Here is a 22,380-nt window from a genome sequence, read left to right on the forward strand (position 1 = left end):
GAGGGGTTGTACTGGCCTCCTGCAGGGGGCTTGCAGACCCCTCTGTGGGCCTTCCTGCTGCTGCAAATAGCTCCGATCGGTGATTGGACCCTTCCAGTTTTTGATCAAAGAGACATGAGGAAGTACACTCTCAGGTTTCACATGGGAACCTCATCATTTCAGATTACCTACATGTCAGCCATGGTTTGGTTCAGAATAATGCAAATGGGACATTCATTTAGTAAAGGCCATTATAACTGATGATTCACCAAGCCAAAGAGAACCCACTGGTCAGATCCTCTGGCTCTGGATGCTGCTGGTATTGTGGTGCATGTCAGAGAGGAACAGGAGGCACCAATTCAAGAAACAAAAGAGAAGAAGAACTTTAAATATGATTCATAAATAGTTTGATTGAATTGTTAAATAGTGAATAGTTTATTGAATATAAATGTAATAGTTTATTACATTTCAAGCTAAAGAGTGTCTCCTGTGTGGCAAATGAAATCATCTTTAAAGAGATCTGCTGAGGACAAGCATGCACTCTCCAAATAAGTCTCTTTTCTTGTTTCCTGGGACTGCTTGACACCCCCTCCCTTTCTGCATTCTGCATCAGGCAGAAAAAAAAGGAACTTTATTGGTCCCCTGATATGCCACTCTATCAGGGCAAAAATCAGTACTTCAGTCTCTAGACCAGGGGTGGGCAAACTTTCAATTTTAGGGATCCTGGACCTTTACTAGTTGTGTAGGAGAGAGAATTTCAGCAGGTAAAATTCCCTCTTCTTTACAATTGTTAAAGGTCCAGGATCCCTAAAGTTGAAAGTTTGCCTACCCCTTCTCTGGACTTATCCTATGACAGTAAGAGCCCAATCCTATCCATATCGACTCAGAAGTAAGTCCCATTATAGTCAGTGGGGCTTAATCCCGGGTAAGTGAGGATAGGGTAAATCTAGAGATTGAAGTACTGATTTCTGCCCTGATTGATATATCAGGTTACATAGCTGCAAGTTAAGTAGCTGCCACTATGCCCAAGGATTTTCCCGGAAACCAAATCATTGGCAGTGTTAGTTTTACCAGTATTGGTCACCTGTTTGAAGAGATGATATACTTAAAACCTACCTTCCTATCTCCAAATTGTTTTCATAGCTGATAGTCCCAATTATTCAGATGTATATATGCAACTGGAGTATCTTGTATACATTATCAATGCTGGATGTACAGTTAGCCCCTTCATTGCTTCCTGCCCCCCCCCCATTTGTGCACATTAATCATATATGAGTGTTTCTCTGCATGGGTTGCCCTGCAGAGGCCTGGCAATAGCCTCAGTTTGGAATGAGTATCCAGTGCATCAGTCATTTTCAGAACAAGTATGAATACCTCAACACAGACAACAGCAACAAAAGCAACAATAATAAATAGGTGATAATGATAAAAAATATTTAGAGTGAAATCTTTTTTTTGCATCCAATGGCAATTTCTGATTTTTGACTGCATATTCTATAGAATGTTATAATTCACTGCAATGCTATTTTTATTCACAGATAATGCACCTCAAGTAGCAATTATTGCACCAGGTACTGGTAACCATAGAAACAGTTCAACAGGCCCAACACCTGACTGCTCTCCTCCATCACCAGATACTGCACTAAAAAATATAGTGAAAGTTATACGACCTCAGGTGGGTGGTCAGAAATAGAAATGCTCTTAATTCATGTTGATCTTTTTTCCAGAAATTATGTTTTGCTCTTATGTTATTCTAATGATGTTTTTGATTATGTGACTAATTCAAAGATGGTGAAATAATAAAACCCTTAAATATGTTCGGATCTCAACATTAATCTACTCATAGTGTAATGTTACCTTGATTAAAACAAACAAAATTCTTTGTAGGATTAATGATCAATTATTTTACAAGCTTGATTTTAATTGTGGCTGAACTGAAACAGCTTCCCTAGTTCTGTGTTCATTTTTGTAGATGTCAAAACTCACTTCCAGTTTCAGTGATTTTTGATATTTTTGCAAATATGTGACATTGTTCCCATAATGCTCAACCTCCTGTGTCCCAGCTGCTGCTTCTCCATGTGATTTTATTTATCTACCTTCACTCACCTTAGTCTCATTTGCCTTCACTGTCATTTATCCTCGCTGGTTGTGGCAACCCATCTGGTAATCTCACTGTGCTGCATCTGTCACGATGACATAGTTGCTAGTAATCAGAATGACAGCTACAACCCAATGCTACCTAAATCTCCGCACAGCTATGCAGCTGCACCGGTACAGCTTCAGCTGTATCCCGTGGGGGATTTTTGGCTTCTCAAGATCTCCTTGGGCCATGTTCCCTTGCCCCAGGGTAAGTCCCAGCAGCCACAACAGGTCAACTCAGACCTGTGCCAATGATATCACTGGCCCAAGTCTGCTTTGATCTGTGCAGGAAGATCAGGACTGTGAAAGGAGTCCAGATTTGGCGTGCTGCCAAAGCCACCCCTCCCAGGCCTGTTCCACTCGTCCTGCCCATCTTCTTCAGCCCTCCCCTGCCCTGATCACCCCCTCTTCTTGCCCCATTCTGCCTTCCTTGCACCAGGTTTACCTGCTCCAGTGGGCCTCTGTCACTCTGCTATTGAACTTATGAAGCTCCAGCTTTCCCACTACTGTGGCCAACTCCCTGTGCTTTACGGCAATTTTGCAGCAGCCAGCATTGGCAAAACACATGTTCTGCTAGTGCATCTTCTAGTTAGGGTTGGGCCATAAATCAAATGTCAGTGAACACAAATGAGACTGAGAACCAGGAAAAGAACTTCCCAGGAACTACTTAAGATTAGTTTCCCCTGTGGGGAAGGATGAAGAAGAGGTTCCCAGACTCAAGGGAGTTCATAACATCATTTCCTACCTGAGAGGACTACTATTTACTGAATTGTATTTGTACTTTTAGGATATTGTAAGTATCCCCACTGATCACCTCAGAGACAGAACATTGGAATACAAATGCTTGGAGAAACAATTAACCTAAAATAAATAGTGTGCCAAGAAGAGGCAGCAGCAGCTAGAAACAAAGGGACAACACACAGAAAACGAAAGGGCCAGTGCTGACCCCTAGCACCAGCTCTCGGTTCCATAAACATGCTGAAAAGCACATTTATAGCACCCAGTGAGTAGGGAGTGCTAGTGCTGGGCCTGCACCAGTCAGGCACTGGGCCCAGCGCTGGCAGGAAGAGGACACGCCACTGCCAGGGGTGAGTGCAACTGTCAGCCGGTGACATGGCCTCTGGGGAAAGAGAGGGTGGAACGAGGGCCGGGGGAGGGTGGGGTGGAGGGAAGAACCAGGGCAGGAGGTAGTGGGATCAGTGGAGCAGAGCTCCACTATATCCTGAACTCCGTGTCGTGCCAAAAGGCCCAACATGGAGTCTCAGGTCTGCGCAAGCAAAATAGCTGGCATGGACTTGAGAAGCTCCATTGCAGGGCTTGTGGACAAAAGTTCCCTTTCCCTGAGGAAACCTCTGGCTCTTTTCCAGTGCCTGCTGGATACTGCAGTAGCTACTTTGGTGCTGCTATTCCAGACGGCACCAGGAAGCTCAGGATTGGGCTGTAATTCTAATGAACACAAATATGCAAAATTTGTTGCAAAATTCAAAATTGAGAATGTTTGTGCAGGTCAATTTTGATTCCCTGCCATTGCCTTTATCTATCAAATTAATCTATATTCTCTATTTTCAACCTCGTCATCTTTTATTTTATTATAAAAATTTTTCTTTCATTTTATTAAAAAATGCTAATCGTTTTGGCAGTTTTTACTTTGTGCTGTCTATAACTGCATAAATCCTGTTGACTACAGAATCCCACACTTAATTTTTTTTTCTGTTTGGTGGCTGGCAGGAAAGAAAGCAGCAAGGCATTGTAATTATTGTTAGAACAAGCAGTTGTGCAATACTTAATTGGAAACAGCTTTAAAATGCTATTTTAATTATGAACTTGTCAACAGATGGACTCAGAACATTGAATAGCTGTGGTCTTGTCTTGGATTAGTTCATTACTAATTCAATGTCTGGACTTAATTGAAATCCATGGCTAGATTCCTTTTGAATTCAGTGGAATTTCATTATCTGAATTCACCCTGTTCTGTTCAGTATTTTTGAATGAGTTCATAAATGACTGAATGGAGACCATATTTATCAACCTTAGAAGTGACATAAGGAGAGGTTAAAAATTTTTCCACATTTTGCCTTTCTATACCCCGTTCTATATTCTAGTGAAAGCTCTGCATCACTTGTCCCCCACATAGCACACTGTCATCAGTAGATGACTTCCCTGCGTCCTGTCTGAGGCAATGGTAGCAGCCCCCCTTTTCTTCATCTCCTTTCCTAGCTTCTGCCTGCCCTTTGTCACTGATACTTGAAACTGAAAGCATGCTGGGCATAGCAGAAAGAAATGGTGAAGAAGACAAGCAAATTTTTCAGAGACTAGATGGAGAACAAGGAGAATGCTGACAATGGTGGCAGTGTAGAGACAGAGAGGCAGTGGCGCTTATGCCCTGTTTGTGAAGAAAAAGCAAGGAAGAAGTAGGCACTGATGAGGAGGTGGATGGAAGGTGTATGTTTGTATGAATGTGGAAGTGGGTGTATATGTATATTTATGGAAGGATGAATAGGTGTAAAATAAATGGCAGTGCCCAGGATAGCCAGAAGAAGAGGGTGCTGTGAGAGAGGGGCATCATAACCTGGTAAGTTTGGGAACCGTTTCTTCAATAAAACTGTTTTACTATTCCTCTAGAGTTAATAGACTCCCCATTTTTTGTCTATCCCTGTTTTTTTCTGTTACTATTATGTCTTCAGTGTGCACTTAAGTAAAGATTGAATCTCTTATAGAGTCATTTCTCATTATTGGCTGGGGTTCAATTTCTGGAAACCTCTGCAGATAGTGAATCCACAGATAGGGAGTCCTTGATCATAAGAACATAAGAAGAGCCCTGCTAAATCAGGCCAAAGGCTCATCTAGTCCAGCTTCCTATATCACAGTGGCCCAACAGATGCCTCTGGGAGCACTCAAGACAACAAGGTAAATGCATCCTGTTGCTACTCCCTTGCATCTGGTATTCTGAGGTAGCCTATTTCTAAAATCAGGAGGTTGCACATACCCATCATGGCTTGTAACCTGTGATGGACTTTTCCTCCAGAAATCTGATTAAACCTTTTAAAGGTCAGACACCACCACCACATCATGTGGCAAGGATCTTCATAGATTTATTGATCTTATGGTTAAGGGGTTAAGGGGAGAGGTAGCTTACCTGCCAGCAGCAGAGACCGTCAGAATCCAGTGGAGACCCTCAAATGCAAGTAGAGACTCTCAGAAAACCAGTTATCGGCTGGCCGATAACAGCCATTTTAAAGCTCTCTGCGCTATATGCTATATTGACCATCGTGTCCTTCTGGGACAGCTGGCCGAGGTGGGGATTGGGGACACTGTTTTGCAGTGAGTCCGGTCCTTCTTGGCCAACAGATTCCAGATGATGGTACTGGGGGACTCCTGTTCAGCACCTTGGCCCTTAAGGTGTGGGGTGCCGCAGGGTTCTATATTGTCCCCCATGTTTAATAGCTACATGAAACTGCTGGGAGAGATCATCCAGAGTTTTGGAGTTGGGAGCCATCAATATACTGATGACACCCAACTCTATCTCTCCTTTCCACCGGACTCCAGGGTGGCTGTCTCTGTCCTGGAGCATTGCCTGGAGGCAGTTGGGATCTGGATGAGGGCGAACAAGCTGAAATTAAATCCAGACAAGACAGAGGTCCTCCTTGTGCAGAAATCCACAATGCGGGTACTAAACTATCGCTCTGCTCTGAATGGGGTTGCACTCCCCCTGAAAGAGCAGGTTCACAGCTTGGGGGTTCTCCTGGACTCACAGCTCCTCCTGGATGTCCAGGTGTTGGCTGTGGCCAGGAGTGCCCAGCTTTGGCTTGTGTGCCAGCTGTGGCCGTACCTGTCTTGGGCAGGTCTGGCCACGGTGGTCCATGCTATGGTGACATCAAGGTTACATTATTGTAAAACGCTCTACGTGGGGCTGCCCCTGAAGACAGTTCGGAAGCTACAGCTATTGCAGAATGTGGCAGCTCAGGTAGTTACTGGGGGTCAGAGGTTTGACTGTCACGCCACTACTCCAGCGACTGCACTGGCTGCCCAGTCGTTTCTGGGCTGAATTCAAGTTGCTGGTTATGACCTTTAAAGCCCTAAACGGCTTAAGACCAGCGTATTTGAGATACTGCCTATTTCCGTATAGTCCGATTTGTTCTCTGAGGACATCAGAAGGGACCCTGTTGGTTGTGCCATCATTGAGAGTGGCGAAGGGGATGGTGGCCAGAAACAGGGCCTTTTCGGTGGTGGCACCTGCACTATAGAATTCCCTCCCCTTTGAACTGAGGACAACTTCCTCGTTATTAATTTTCCAGCAGGGCCTGAAGACTTTTTTATTCAGGAAAGCCTTCCAGGCCTTATAAGGGCTACTTTTATATATTATGTCTTTTACTGCATGCTTTTAATCTGCTGTTGATATGTATTTTATCTTGTTTTAATTATTTTAACTCGTAATTGTTTTTTATGTTTAATGTTTATTTGTATTTTACTTTGTATTTTAAATTTGATTGTTAGCCACCTTGGGTGCACTTCGGGGAGAAAGGTGGAATACAAATCTAATAAATAAATAAATAAATAAATAAATATGCCATTTGGAAGATCTTTGCTGCATTTCTGAAGGTCTCCACTGGCATTCTGAATGCATTAGAGACCTTTGAAATGACTCTCACCAATAACGTGGAGACCTTTCAAATAGCGCCTGTGAATTCCTGAGTCATTCAGGAATGCCTCAGGTAGCTTTAGTATGGTCATGTATGGTGCAGAGACTGCAGATAGCCAAAAACAGACCACAATTTGAGGGAGGTAAGTGTTATCCTGCTCAAGTGATAAGGGAATCCAAAGGTAGCAAATGCATGAGTAGCAAGCCTCCACAGTGCAGGAGAAGGGTTTACTTGGATCTGCACTAGCTAAATAGCTGTTCTGTGGGATCAGGTCCAGAAAGGGGGGATAGGATATCAATGGTGCCAGCCCCACTGATTCTGCTGCCCTCTCAGTGCAAGAGGTGCATCTTGGCCTCTGTGTTCCCTAAGTCTTAGTCAAAAGAGCTGGAGATGCTTTTTAAACATAAACTTAAGCCGGGGGAGATCAATTAGCATGCATACCCTTCCACCAATACTATACATCTTAATTTATAGTACTATACTCATGGATTTTAGACACATAACAACTTTGGATGAATAGCTATAGATCTATGACATGGTTTTATTTTGGGTGAACGTATTACCAAGATTGTATCATCAAACATGCATGCAGGGGATATTTAAATTCTGTGCCACATATCAACTGTCTAGACATTAATATGATTTTGCCATTGAAATGTTCCCTTAACAGATTTGCATTGCAAAATACTGAAATCTGGATATTTTGATATCTCCAAAGATTTGGATAGACCTACCAAGTCTTTTGTATTGGCTGTACTGTGTGTAATCTTACCTTAACATTTTATTTTGGTACAGTAACGCAGTCTCTGTTATGGATGAATATATTTATCCTATATGTATGTATGAAATTAAACTAATATGTGAAATTAAACTAAATGAAAAAATTGACATTTTTGAGCCACTGATTTAAAGAAACTCAAGAGGTCCTAGACGTACACATTTTATTTCATTTTTTACCTGTGACATTTCAACTCAATTTTTTCCAGCCGAAGCAACGTACATCAATAGTATCAGCTTTTGAATTTCACCGCTTAAATCACAGCCATGATTATTGTGACGTCAACTCTTCCATTGGATATGCAAGCTTTACTTCCAGTCCTCCAATCAGCCCAGCTAACTATTCCATTGGATCAATTGAGGGCAGCATTGAAGATAATGACATTCCAGGTAAAAAAAAGAAATTGCCCATTAATCATGCATTTTGATGCTGATATCAGCTGAAATCGAAGTAGTTTTAAACTACTCCCTCGTAATATAAACAATAATGTATGGTGGCAGAGGGTGTGGTCGTTGCTTCTAATGGAATTACTTTCTCAAGATATTTTCTTTTAAATGTGTTTTGAAACTATCAATCAAAATAATTCTAGCAAATATTTTGCAGTAACCAGAGAAGAAAATATTTGGCAGTCCACAGAAACTTTGTCACATTGCTTAGGGTTAGGGTGGGGGGGGGATTCAATGGGTTAGGGTAAGAATTGGGGTAATGGGTTAGGGCATTTTTTCTGTGGGCATTTTTCATAGAACCATCTTTTGCAATGTATTTTTTTTTTTAAATGATGGCTTAGCTGATGAAGTCATAACAATGGTTCACTTGTTTCTCTCATTATAAACGGGATCTGAAAATGTCTATCAAAGTATTTAACAACTTTTGCAAAACAATATTAAAACTGTTTGGGCTGATGGCTGCAGTCCATTAAAAACTCTGTCTGCTGACGTTTCATCTGCAGCTTTGGTAGGCATTTTCAAAGGCTTAGGTTCACCAGAATACTCCAAACCATCCTGACCTCCTGGGAGAAAGTTGCACTGATATAGATAGTTGGCATGGCTTGTTGCTAAGCTGGATCATTAATAGACAGTGCTTCCACATGATCCTAATTGACTAAAGCAGTGATTCTCAAGCATTTAGCATCAGGACCCACTTTTTAGAATGAGAATTTGTCAGGACCCATCAGAAGTGATGTCATGACCAGAAGTGACGTCATCGAGCAGGAATTTTTTTTAACAATCCTAGGCTGAAATCCTACCCACGCTTACCCAGAAGTGACTATCATTGTTAAAAGTATATACGTAGTAACCTGTTAAAAGTACAGATCTGTAACATTTCCCTAAATGCAATCACATAGCAGTCTAATATATTAAAAATAAAATATTGAAATGAAGGGGGACCCAACTGAAATGTGCTTGCAGCCCACCTAGTGGGCCCCAACCCACAGTTTGAGAAACACTGGACTAAAGGATTATCTGTGTGTTCACTGAGGATTCTTAAAGGAGTATCTGACAAGTCTTCCTGCCTGTCATCCTGCATATTCTTAAAGTACCATAATACTCCAGGTTTCTTTCTATTCATGTTGTTTTTTATGTTTCTGAATTTATATCACTTCCCTATAGATGCGTGGATACTATAATATGGGTGGTATGGTTTGGTTTGATTGTAGATAAAACCTGGGTGTTTTCAAAATCCATCTGGTGGCCCATTTTTAGGACATGTTCAGTCAATTTTTCTGGCTGTTGCAGAGGGCAATGTTATCACAGCAATGCCACTTGTGTTCTTTTATCTTTGTGCTAATACTTATTTCTGTGGTGCCAATATTCTGTGGTGCTGCAGTCTGCTCAGCTCCATGTCGATGACAGCTGTTTTGCGTGCTATGTCTATTCCTTGCAGGTCATCAGATAAGCCAGATGTCATTGTCCTTACGTTCCAGGTGCCCAGCTTTAGGGCAGGAGTTTTCTGTTTTCTGTTGCATGGTGCAGAGTTGTCGAATTGCTTGTTGGTTTTCACCCTAAACCCCACGCACCCCGTGAGGTTAACGGACCATGGCGAGGCAACACCTTACTGGCTGGGGACTGCCCAGCTTAAGGTGGGCGGTAGCTGCCCAATGAGATGCAATGATCTCTCCCACCGTTGGAAGCAGCCCCTGGCGTCACACTCTATGCCAATCGAGCGAAGAGTTATAACCGGTAAACTGCTGCTTCCCGTGTTGTGCCAACGCCGTATGGCGAAGTTGGAGTGTCATCTCCAGTGTGCGAAGCCTGGGTAAAGAAGGTATGGAGGATAGGCTGTTACCCATGCAGTAAATCCCCCCTCTCCACATCACTGGAATGGTCCAATGGAAAGGCAGAAGCCAATACGGTTGGTTGCAGCGGCGTCGCAGGAGTTGCCAGAGCGTGACTGTGTACAGCCGCGAACTGCCTCAGGGACTCCGGCTCTGGATTTTACCTCAAGGTTGACTCCTGAAGCCTTTTCCACAACTGGATATAGCCACAAGGCAGTGGAGGTTTGAGGTCAGAGTTTCCTTCTCTTAGATGAGCTGCCTTCCCAGGCTGACGAGTCCCATCTACCCGGTGGCTGTTTGGTCGCCTCTTACGACAAGTACAGCCAAACTGAGGGCCTATTCTTATCCCCAGCCCCTGGGGGATAAGTCCAAAGTCCAGCTGAAATGTCTGCGTGACTTCCTCTTTGTCGACAATGCAGCTGTCACTACCCACTCTGCCAAAGATCTCCAGCAGCTCATGGATCGTTTTAGCAAGGCCTGCCAAGATTTTGGACTGACAATCAGCCTGAAGAAAACACAGGCCATGGTTCAGGATGTGGACTCACCTCCCTGCATTACAATCTCTGCGCATGAACTGGAGGTTGTCCATGACTTTGTGTACCTTGGCTCAACGATCTCCGACACTTTCTCTCGATACCTACCTAAACAAACACGTCGGTAAAGCAGCTACCACGTTTTCCAGACTCACAAAGAGAGTCTGGTCCAACAAGAAGCTGACGGAACATACCAAGATCCAGGTCTATAGAACTTGCGTCCTGAGTACACTTCTGTACTGCAGCGAGTCATGGACTCTTCGCTCACAACAGGAGAGGAAACTGAACGCTTTCCACATGCGCTGCCTTCGATGCATCCTCGGCATCACCTGGCAGGTCAAAGTTCCAAACAACACAGTCCTGGAACGAGCTGGAATCCCTAGCATGTATGCACTACTAAAACAGAGACGCCTGCGTTGGCTCAGTCATGTCGTGAGAATGGATGATGGTCAGATCCCAAAGAATCTCCTCTATGGAGAACTCATGCAAAGAATGCACCCTACAGGTAGACCACAGCTGCGATACAAGGACATCTGCAAGAGGGATCTGAAGGCCTTAGGAGTGAACCTCAACAAGTGGGAAACTCTGGCCTCTGAGCGGCCCGCTTGGAGGCAGGTAGTGCAGCATGGCCTTTCCCAGTTTGAAGAGACACTTGGCCAACAGACTGAGGCTAAGAGGCAAAGAAGGAAGGCCCATAGCCAGGGAGACAGACCAGGGACAGACTGCACTTGCTCCCACTGTGGAAGGGATTGTCACTCCCGAATCGGCCTTTTCAGCCACACTAGACGCTGTTCCAGAACCACCATTCAGAGCATGATACCATAGTCTTTTGAGACTGAAGGTTGCCAACTAACTAGAAGTTGCCAATGTACACTTTTTTTGCAACTACAAGGAATGCAGTACCCCCCAGTGTTGAAAGAGAGTGCCTGAGGTCTTTCAGGTGTCTGAGTGTAGAACTTGCTGCACCTTGCATTTAGGCTGATAGATAGGTCTCAGATTAACTTGTTCTAATAGTCTGCCAATATGATCTGTCACACTTCTTATGTACGGCAAGAACTCTTTAACTAACTCTTTGGTCGGGTTATTCACCTCATGATGTACCTCCCCACTGGTGTTACATTGCTCTCCTGATTTCTGGACTGGAATATCCATTTACTTGCAGAGCCTGTGTGAAATGGTCAAGCTCTTTCTGGAGATTCTGTGGTTCAGAAATCCGTTTCGCACAAGATTAGAGTGTTAATTAGTCCTCTCTTCTTTCAGGGATGATGGTTGGATGTGTTATGAACATATGTATCTATATGTGTAGATTTTCTATACACTTGGTACCATGGAGTAAAATCTTCCTTGCAGCTGACAATCCATCCATAAAGGGCAAGTTTCCCTCTTTCTCTTTCTCCACCAAGAACTGTTCAAAGGGGTGATCTGGCAGCAATGGTGCATGGCAGATCCTATGCCCCTTTTCTGCAGCTTCCCCACTCCTTTTCTCTCCTCAGACTTGCGCTAGTGAAATTGCTTGTGCAGGTCTGTGGAGACCCATTGTGGAGTGGGGAAGTTTATGGAGGTGTCAGTGTATTTAAATCCCCTTTCACCTCTGAAGCCTCTAGATTTGCCGCCCCCTCCCCCAAGCTGGATACAGCATGCCCATTTTTGGTGCAACTTCACTGGCAAGGGGGAGAGATAGGATTGGGCTGGTAGTTAGATATTTAATGTTAATTTAATATTATTTGTTGGAGAAAAATCCAGTGTACTTTAAAGTTCTCTGAGAGTTTTTATCATCATCATTATCACTATTCATATAATGCCCTTAATGCACTTGATCTTTCTAGTCATGTGAATCGACATCCTTGCACTGATGTTTTCATTTATTCAGTCCTGCATACTCTGAAAAGCATTTTTTTACTTCATGAATGAAACCACTTAGGAACTGGCTTAATGAAATGAATTGAATAATTTTTACTTGCCTTGAAACAGAGTGCTCTGGTAGCCTTCATTTTCTTTGAAACAAGTAGCATCAATATGAAGGACAAGTGGAACATGAGAAATTAATTAAATTAAAGATAAATATTGCCACAGCTGTGCCAGTAAAAACATTCTGTTGTTTGTACAGCTGTGCAAATAGGGGATCCGCGTTGATAAATATCAGTGTATCTTTTATGTAAAAAAATAATTGTAATGTTTATTCCTGTAAATTATTTAAATTATGCAGGAGTTAAGTGGCAGAGCACAGACTTCGTATGTAAAAAGTACCAATGACAGGTTTAATCTTTGTCAATCTCTTTAACTTCATTTATGGCCCAATCTTATCCTTGGCTGGCCTGCATGATTTAAGACTGCTGATGCAGCAGCTGCTGAATCCTGCGAACTAGCTGGTGACCACGATGGCTGGGAGAAGTTTGAAAAAAAATATTTGGCTTATCTCTCCAGCCTCTCCTTGGTCCACTCTGCGTCTGTGATGATCTGTGCCAGCTCCTTTGCTGAGTAGGGTCTGTTATGCCAAAGGGCACATGTAAAGCAGGTGCTGAGTTCCACCCCGTCGTGCCTTTAGCCCAATCCTTGCCCTAATCCGCCTCACTGCTACCATGACTGGACTGATGGTCAGTCTATGCAGTGCCAGTGCTGGCACAGGTTCTTCCAGCCTTTGCACCGGTGGCAGCTCTCCATGGACTGTCAGAGAGACTGTTGTGCCAGCAAAACCTGTGGTCCATCAGTGCATAGTGAGGATACAAGTGGGCCCTTAGAAGACTGTAGGTACAAGGGCTGGATAAAGATCCTGAATAGTAAACAGTACTGAACTGCAGGGGGCATTGGTCTGGTTTTGTATAGAGAAATTCAGTTTCTTTTTAAACAAGGTAGTTTACATTTTTAAAACAAGATATCAAACAATATATATTTACAGCTGTTGTTTTGGATACATTCTTCTTGCACAATGTCCTAGAAGAGTGCTCCCCAAACTTCTACAAGGGAGTTGGGAGCACTGCATGTATGCATGGGGGAGGGGGGAAGGCAGCAATGCAATCCCCAGGATCGCACTGCTGCCGGAGGGAGGGTTTTCCCCCACTTACCTAACGGGGTGCCAGACTCTCAGGAGGGGGCAGGTGCAGGGAGCCCTGTAGACACCTCTGCAGGGCTCCCCAAGCTTCTGTAATGGTAAAAAAAATTAAATGAAAGTCATTTCTTGTTTAAGATCATAACCCCCCTCTTGAATTCCCCTGTGAGCCCCAAACAGGAGTACAAAGCTCCTGGTCCAGGATGATGGGAGCCTTGAACATTTGAAGCCATGCCTCTACTGGATCTAGCTCACCCCAAAATTATTATGAATATCTATTGGGCTTTGGGCAGCAACTGTTACCCTGCACATGCCCTATCTCGTCTGATCTCGGAAGCTAAGCAAGGTCAGGCCTGGTTAGTACTTGGATGGGAGACCGCCTGGGAATACTGGGTGCTGTAGGCTTATACCATAGTCTTTCGAGACTGAAGGTTGCTAACCATTTGGGAGTGAGAGAAAAGAAAAATATTCCACTATGGAGGGCTTAAAATTATAAGGTTTCAGAGATCCCTTTGCAAGATAAAAGTAAAATTTTGCTAAATCATTATCTCCAGTTGCTCTCTGAGATTGCAGTATGCATACCATTAAAGCCCATGGCAAAATTTTCATTAATTTTAATGGATGTGGGTTGTTGCATAGTGTTAGAGGTAGAGTTTTGCTTTGTTCTTTTGTTTAATTGAATGCACTTGAAAAGCTTTTCATCATTCTTGAAAAATCTATGCAATGCCTAGATTGAGTATATCCTTTCATTATTATGTCTGTTTTATCTTTGAATAGAATAGATTTTTTTTAAGGCTTTGCTTCTCACCAGATTGTCTATAGTTTTGAAAGAGCTTGCTGGTTATCTGTTATATTTGTATGACATCAGGGAGATAACTAGAGCTGAGAGAACCGGTAAAAAAATTGCTGAAGAGCCTTTAAAATTAAAAATTCTAACCACTGACTCACCTGTCCAAAGTGCTTTTCATTCTAGACAAGGGCATTGAATCATATTTCTCCCATCTCTTCATACAGCTTTGTAAAGGCCAGGTAGATTCTTTTCTTTCCCACTCACAGAATTCTCTTACCGGTCACCTGATGCTTTTCCCCCTCAGCTGTTGTTTTTATCCTCTTGTGTGGGTATTATCTTGGCAGTCTTTAAATTCTTACAGGAAACAGGCTTGTGGTACCTTAAAGAGTAAACTACCGTATTTATTTTAGCATAAACGATTATGAACTATAGCCCACTTCATTGGATTCCTGAAATGAAACCCACAGTGGGCAGGTATATATACCCACATGGGAACAGAGGAAAAGTGGTATCAGCTGAGGTCAGGGGCAGTGAGATGGAAGCAAAAAAGTCAGTGACCACTGTTATATAAACTGCAGTGGCGACTCACAGTAACAGTTAAAGCAATCACCCTGGCAATGCTGGGTTAATTAGAGCAGTGATTCCCAAATATTTTACTACCAGGACCCTCTATTTAAAATGACACTTTATTGGGACCCACCTAGTTTTATGAGATGAAAAAAAAAGTTTCACTTTACCAGGAAGCTCTGTTTTTATTGTTCTTACTGTGGTGGAATAGACTGCCTTCTGGAGCATTTGTTCATTTCCACCTTCACTGAATTGGGACTGTTCTGGTAGCCTTGCATTCCTCTTCATCTGGCCTTCTATAAGAGCCAAAGCACACTCACTTACACACAAGTAAACGTGCACCTATGGCTCAGTTTCACTTTCCATAGGGCTCAATACATTTCTCTTGTCAGGTTGAAGGGGGAGATGTAGTTTTACAGCAGTGGTTCCCAAACTCTCTGGAAGTTTGGGAGCCAGAGTAAGTCTTTGCGGGAGAGGGGGAAATGTAGCGACTTGATCCCCAGAATCACACTGCTGCCAGGGGTGACAGGGGCTTTGTTTCACTCACCACCAGCAGCAGCAGCCTCCCTGGGGTGTGGGGAGCCCCATGAAAGCCTTCTCAGGCTCCCCAAGCCTTGTAAAATCTAAAAATAAAAACCACAACCCTCTTCAGGTTTTCAATCAAGAAACTGATCATGAAGCTTGGGCTTTGTGAGACTGCTAGTAGAAGGAATTTCCTGAACGAAGGGAGCATTCTCTGGGAGGGCCTTTGTGCCCTTGCTTTTTGTTCTTGGAGTGGCTGCTCTTGGTTCACCACTTCCTGCCATAGTTAAACAGTCAGTGAATAAAAACCATGAAGGTACATATGTGAAGCATAATATGCTCTGAAAGAGCAGTGAACCAGTTTGAGCCCAGGTAATATGTTTTCTTTCTGTAGTATGTGTGATGATATTTTTTATGAAGCACACATATTAAAGCATTTGTATTAAACACAGCTTTTCTGTGCTTTTCTACCTATTCTCCAGTTTGGCAGTTCCCTGACCTAAGAGGCAGTCTTTAGTCAATTCTTTCAAACCAGACCCCAGTTGTCAAATCGCTGAATTCATACCCAGGCTTACTATATTTGTCAGCACAGAAAGAAAGCTTGCTCATTTCTTCTTCCTAGCTAATAGTTTTGTTTTTCAACTTTTCGATCAATCATTCATTCTCTCTGCTCACTTTTATGTTAGAAAGAAATCTTGCCTGTAGCCAAAGTTGTATATCTTTTCAGACAGAGGCACTTAAAATAATCCGTCTAAACTTGTGTGTGTGTGTGTGTGTGTGTGTGTGTGTGTGTGTGTGTGAGAGAGAGAGAGAGAGAGAGAGAGAGAGAGAGAAACTGCAGTGGGAGTTGGAGACTTAATACTTTGCTTCCACCATGATTTTGATTCTGCTCATGCCCTTCCCTGCAATTTTTAATAGGGGAAAAAGCTTCCATTGGCTTTTATTGTAAATTTCCCCCCCTCTAAAAATAGTGCACAGGGAGCACAAATGAAATCAAAACTATGCCTGCAGAAAAATACTGAAGCCTTCCTCACCACAGTTTTTTTCATGTTTCATGGCCTCCCAACATGCTACTCTTGATAAAACAATCCTTCCATTGGGCTACTGCATGCATTTACAGACTTGTCTAATGTAACCTTAAGTGATGAGAAAAATAAAAACAGGTTAAACTGTTTGATGAGGTTTAATAATTTTCAAAGGCTTGGATGCTTATGGAAGGCTGATTCCAACTTAGTATAAGAGTGTTGTGTGATAACACGGACTCCAAATCCACAGGAGTTCCTCAATTTGCACAAGCTTTTTTGAAAACCCTTCTGTGGCCCACTCCAGTTTTTGTATTATGGATAGTATCTTCCTTATTCACCATGTTTCTCATGCAGTGATGCAACCCTGCTGCATTGTGGCTGTGCACTGTGAGGGCCCAGTCCTATCCAACTTCCCAGCACTGATGCGGCTGTGCCAAAGGGAAGTGTGCTGCATCCTGCAGTGGGGGGGGGGGGTGTCACAGAGGCCTCCTCAAGGGAAATGTTCCCTTACCTCAACTTTCTCTTTCCCTTCATTTTTCTCTGAGTTCAAACTGTAATGTTTGAAATAGGACGATCTCCCACATTTTCAGTTTGTTGGGAAATAATTTTGTGGGAGCAGTTTTGTCTGGATAGTTCCAGAGAATCCAGCATTCTCTGGATAATTTTTTATTTTTACCTCTCTTTACAATATTTTTTCCCCATTTTATCAAGAACAGAAATGTCTATTCCCCATAATGGGACCTCTTTTCACAGCATCCCTGCTTCATACATCTTCTGATCAAGATAGTCTGAAGTGTTAGTGGCAAAGGTGAAGGTGGCACAGCATCAGTCACAGTTTCTCAAAACAATGTGAAAAGCGGGGAAACCTTTAGAGAAAGTAACACATGACCTGGTATGCTTGTTAAGCCACTTCTGCCCAGTATTGTACGTATATTGGGATCAAATGTGTACACCTGTAAGCTGGGCAGAAATTAATAGGCTACCTTGCCTGTAGTTCAATCTTGTGGTTTCCCTCGATTCCCTGGATAAATTAGACACTTTTGTATTGCATTGGCAACCTTCAGTCTCGAAAGACTATGGTATCGTACTACAATGGAGATATTCTGATTTTGTCACAGGGAGGGTGCCAAAAATTTATGGGCCCCGGGACCTTAGTATGCAACTGGTACACAGAGTGGCCCACCCCCTACTAGCTACGCCACTGCTTTGGAGGGTATTCTGTCTAAGGGGTTATGGTTCTGTGAGTAATCTGTGGGGTGGGAAGGGGAAACTTATGGAGTAGGCTGTGTGTGTATGCAACTGTGGTCTCTGCTTAAGGAGAAGAGGGTGAAGCCATTATGACAAGGGATCATTTACTCTGTTGGGGGGGGGGGGCAGAAAGAAAGAACCTGTTACATGCAGGAACTTGGGGGGGGGCTGATCTATCGGTTAGGGTGATCCCAAAATCTGGGAAGACTCTGGTGCCTTGCAATTGCAGGAATGGGAGTACTCTCTGTTTCCTAGAACTTTGTGGAAGGGATGCACCCTGCGTAGCCCTCTCTCTGGCCCTTCTTCTGCTCTTAGTAATAAAATATTCTTTCCACCATAAGTGAAATTCCACTCCAGTGGGAGACTGTGATAAGTTGAGGAACAAGATGACAACTGAGTTGTTTGTTGTTGGGAAGATGCACAGAGCTCAAGTATCTGTTGTCACATGGATTGACCACGCCAAAATGCAGCCCCCTGTCATAAAACTGCTACATGTGCAGTCAGGGTAGTAAGAGAGCAAAAACAGATGATCGTTCAGGCCCCTGGCAGCCCACTATCTGAATTATCTCTGTGGAATGTGACTGTAGCTGTGTCATGAAAAGCTCCTGTGCCTTAAAATGTACCACTGGACCACTGTGTACAAGCAGAGAACACAAAGATCTTTTTCAGAACCCAAAGAGGAGAAAGTCAGGAATATGCTGTCAAAGCCTCTTTGGCAGCAGTGGTAGATGCTGCTTTCTTTTCTTTCCTTCAGGGAACATAAGGTCTTTTCAAGTTCCCATGAAGAAGAAATGCAGGCCCACGCAGCTGAAATCTCTTTGGCAGCAGTGGTAGGTGCTGCATTTTCCTGAAGATATTCTGAAGGGGGGGGGGGGAGACACAAACACAAAAAACCAGTGTCAGGTTAGTATATTAAATTTGCAGGAATGTACACCACTGCATAAAGTAAGCTAACAAGGAAAGGACTAACAGGCACAACACTCAAAACGTGTATGTACTATATGTACATTTTGTACTATATGTACAAAATGTATGTGTATTATAGTACTAATTGTATATTCACTACAGTGCATGACTACATGATGGACAATTTTTGGGAGGGTAACAAGAGAAACAGTTGTAATATGCGCTCTTTTCCCTAGAAATACAGTCAGATTTGTGAATGAATTTCTATTCTATCACACTTAAATTGACCCTTGAAATTGTACACCAAAGATCACAGAGGAGACTCCAGCAATCTTTCACTCGTTTCTCTAAATTTCATTTTTACTATACAATTTGTTTTTAATCTTTCTCTTATGTAAGAGGTTGCCCAGTGTGTGAAAATTGCAGATAGACCATGCTCACCGCAGAAACAATACATGGCACTGATTGTTATGAAGGCAATTGAGCTGTTACTCTGATGAGGCTGTTAGGTCCAGTTATACTGTACAGGATTGAAAGCAAATTGGTTTTGGTATTTTCAGCAAGATAACCATAAAAAAGTGCTGCACATTGATATGAAAGCTTTTTGTTATTTTGTTTTCAATGGAAAAGGCAATCATTCTGTGACCAAAATTCACTGTCATTCCTGCTTGTGGCTATTCCGTGTTCCCAAGAGACTTCTACTGAAGCTAGTGGATTACTGACTTTATTATGTATGTATCTTGTTGGTATTGTGGCCCTATCAGGTCTAGCATAGAAATACTGTAAAATAAAAATTGTAGTCCCCATGTCAAATATCTACCTGGTAATTTATTATTTCCATTATGATAGGAATATATTGCCATTTTTAAAATCCCACCTTTTAAAACAGAATGTATGCTTACAAACAAGAACTGAATGTGCCAAAAGGAAAGATTGCCTTTCTATAAATGCTAAATAAGTAAATAATAACAACAAAACCTTTCAAAGCTGACTGTAGTAATTATAAGGATTTGCCATGATCCTGCTGTGGATGGCAGTTCTACTCTTATAGAGGTACTGCCAATTTTCTCTTTATTCACCTCTGCATGACTCTTCCAAATAAATATTAGCTGTAAAACATATATAGACCAGGCTAAACACTGAATGATCAATATTTGGAAGTGGGTCATACTTATACCTGCAAAGTGAGGTCAAAAAATTGCAAGAGATTAAAGCAGGTGCGGCAGTGCAATGCAGAACATACTTGAGTCTATCTTTTGATTGGATTCGGTATTCAACTATGTTCCACATTGCACTGCCACTCCTGCTGTAATCTCTTGCAATTTTTTGACCTCACTTTGTAAAAAAAAAAAAAAAAAAAGGAAAACTGCCCTTTTCTGTTTGCTCAGGGAATATAAACCTGTCCATATAGGTGACTACTTCATGCATCTAATGATGTGGTCTCTGGCCAAAAAAGCATGTGGTGCCACAAGCTTCTGTTTTTGCTACAAAAGACTAGCATGGCTTGTACTCAGCAATTCATTTACTGATAATCTAGATCAGCAATTTTCAAACTGTGGGTTCAGGACCCACTAAGTGGATCACGAGCCCATTTCAAGTGGGTCCCCATTCATTTCGATATTTTTTTTAATTTATTAGACTGCTATGTGACTGCATTTAGGGAAATGTTACAGATCTTTACTTTTAACAGGTTACTGTGTATATATTTTTAACAATGATAGTCACTCCTGGGTAAGTGTGGGTAGGATTCCAGCCTAGGATTGTTAAAAATTTTCCTGCTTGATGATGTCACTTCTGGTCATGACATCACTTCCGATGGGTCCTGACAGATTCTCATTCAAAAAAAGTGGGTCCCGACACTAAACGCTTGAGAACGACTGCAGTAGTGGATTGGGACCCAATTTTTTGTTGTTCGCAAAACTGACAGGGCAGATTCGGCTATGTGCATCAAAGGTTAAACATACTGCTGTGGGGTGGGGGTCACTACTGCCCAATCACATTATAGCTACACCCCCCCCTTAGCATTTATATATCAGGCAGCAGCATGTAGGGCAGTGGTTCCCAACCTTTTTCAGCCTGTGGACAACTGAGGCAAAAATTGGAATTGTCGTGGACCACATGCAGCCCCCCCATCCCTGCACACAAAAATACAATTAAATTTGCAATACCACATAATTAGATACAGTTTTAGATTTATTATTTATAGAGGAGATTTACAAGGACATCTGCAAGAGGGATCTGAAGGCCTTAGGGATGGACCTCAACAAGTGGGAAACCCTGGTCTCTGAGCGGCCCGCTTGGAGGCAGGCTGTGCAGCATGGCCTTTCCCAGTTTGAAGAGACACTTTGCCAACAGTCTGAGGCTAAGAGGCAAAGAAGGAAGGCCCATAGCCAGGGAGACAGACCAGGGACAGACTGCACTTGCTTCCGGTGTGGAAGGGATTGTCACTCCCGGATTGGCCTTTTCAGCCACACTAGACGCTGTGCCAGAACCACCTTTCAGAGCGCGATACCATAGTCTTTCGAGACTGAAGGTTGCCAATACATATGGGTTGCTGGCTGCTGCTGCAGGTGATCCATTCTCTGCCCTCTTTGGTGGTCCATAGTGGGGAGTGCTCATTGGAAGTGATCAAAGTTGATCTCTTTTTTTATGAGATTTTCTTTTTTTCCCTAAGACTTTGCAGACCACTTCTCAGGATCTCGTGGACCACCTATGGTCCACAGACCGCAGGTTGGAAACTAGTCCTCTAGGGCCTCTAAAAAGTTTGAGAACCACTGATCTAAATAAAATATTTTTCTACATCTGCAGAGTAGGTCTCCATCAATTAACTCCTTTATTTTAAGAAATAAAGTTTTGCCATGTTGTACAAATTAGAAATCAGTACTCCAGTGTTTCTCAAACTGTGGGTCTGAACCCACTAGGTGCATTTGCGAGCCAATTTCAGGTAGGTCTCCATTCATTTCAATATTTTATTTTTAATATATTAGACTTGATGCTACCATGGTATGTGACTGCTTTTGGGGAAATGTTACACATCAGTACTTTTAACAGGCTACTAAGTATATGCTTTTAACAATGATAGTCAATGGGACTCACTCCCGGCTAAGTGTGGGTATGATTACAGCCTAGGATTGTTAAAGATGTTCCTGCTTGATGATGTCACTTCCAGTGGGTCCTGACAGATTCTCATTCTAAAAAGTGGGTTCCAGTGCTAAAACTGTGAGAACCACTGCAGTACTCTGTTAAAAGCCTCTGCTTGACTTGTGGGATTGGTTTCACTCCCCTAAATATATATATATATGCATTTAAAAATGTGTAAGTTAGTGGTGCTGCAACTTTGCACTTTTAGGACATTGTCAAAAATGCATGGGTCCATAACACATGCAAAATTTAAACAGATTCCCACTGTCTATTTTCTGTGGAAAACAAAAATACAGTATTGGGTCATTATCTTCAAGTGAACCTGGCAGTCTGTACTGGCATGAAGAGCTACCCCAGGTTTTGTTCTGTTTTTCTGCTCCATGCCTCTTTTCTTTCTGTGCAGGCAAAGTGACCCTAAAAAGTGTTGATTACCCTACTGTCAATGATTAACCTCAAGAGAAAGTTAGCCTTCATTTTAAGCAATAATCTGCATTTCTAAGCCTCAAGGTCTTTGCGAAGACCTAATCAATGCTATTGGAAGCTTTGATAGGTCAAATGCATGTGTTGAAAGATCAGTAAGCTACAGCCAGCTTTGCAAAAAGATTACATCTACATTTCTAATAAGGGAAGGAGGAGGTGCATTCTGCAGGGAAAAAAGAACAGCCCTTCTCAACCAGGCTTGTTTTCTGTATTTCTATGGGATCAATGTCTGGTCAGTTTAACATCTGGGAAGGCTGTTTTGAAAAAGATGAGATTTGGTGCTTTGTTGCAAGTACTCTCTGCATTACAGG

At 42.6% G+C, this 22,380-nt stretch overlaps 1 protein-coding gene across 1 annotated transcript in view; it reads left to right on the forward strand.

Annotated features, from left to right (window-relative positions):
• ANKS1B (ankyrin repeat and sterile alpha motif domain containing 1B) overlaps window positions 1-22,380 on the forward strand; it is a 406,398-nt gene that overhangs the window by 115,936 nt on the left and 268,082 nt on the right. The window contains exons 11-12 of the mRNA XM_066634627.1: window positions 1,518-1,654; window positions 7,745-7,925. Coding sequence (XP_066490724.1) covers window positions 1,518-1,654; window positions 7,745-7,925 — 318 coding nt within the window. The remainder of the gene's footprint in view (window positions 1-1,517; window positions 1,655-7,744; window positions 7,926-22,380) is intronic.

Source organism: Tiliqua scincoides, chromosome 7 (genome assembly GCF_035046505.1).
Source record: "Tiliqua scincoides isolate rTilSci1 chromosome 7, rTilSci1.hap2, whole genome shotgun sequence".
NCBI classification, from domain to species: domain Eukaryota; kingdom Metazoa; phylum Chordata; class Lepidosauria; order Squamata; family Scincidae; genus Tiliqua; species Tiliqua scincoides.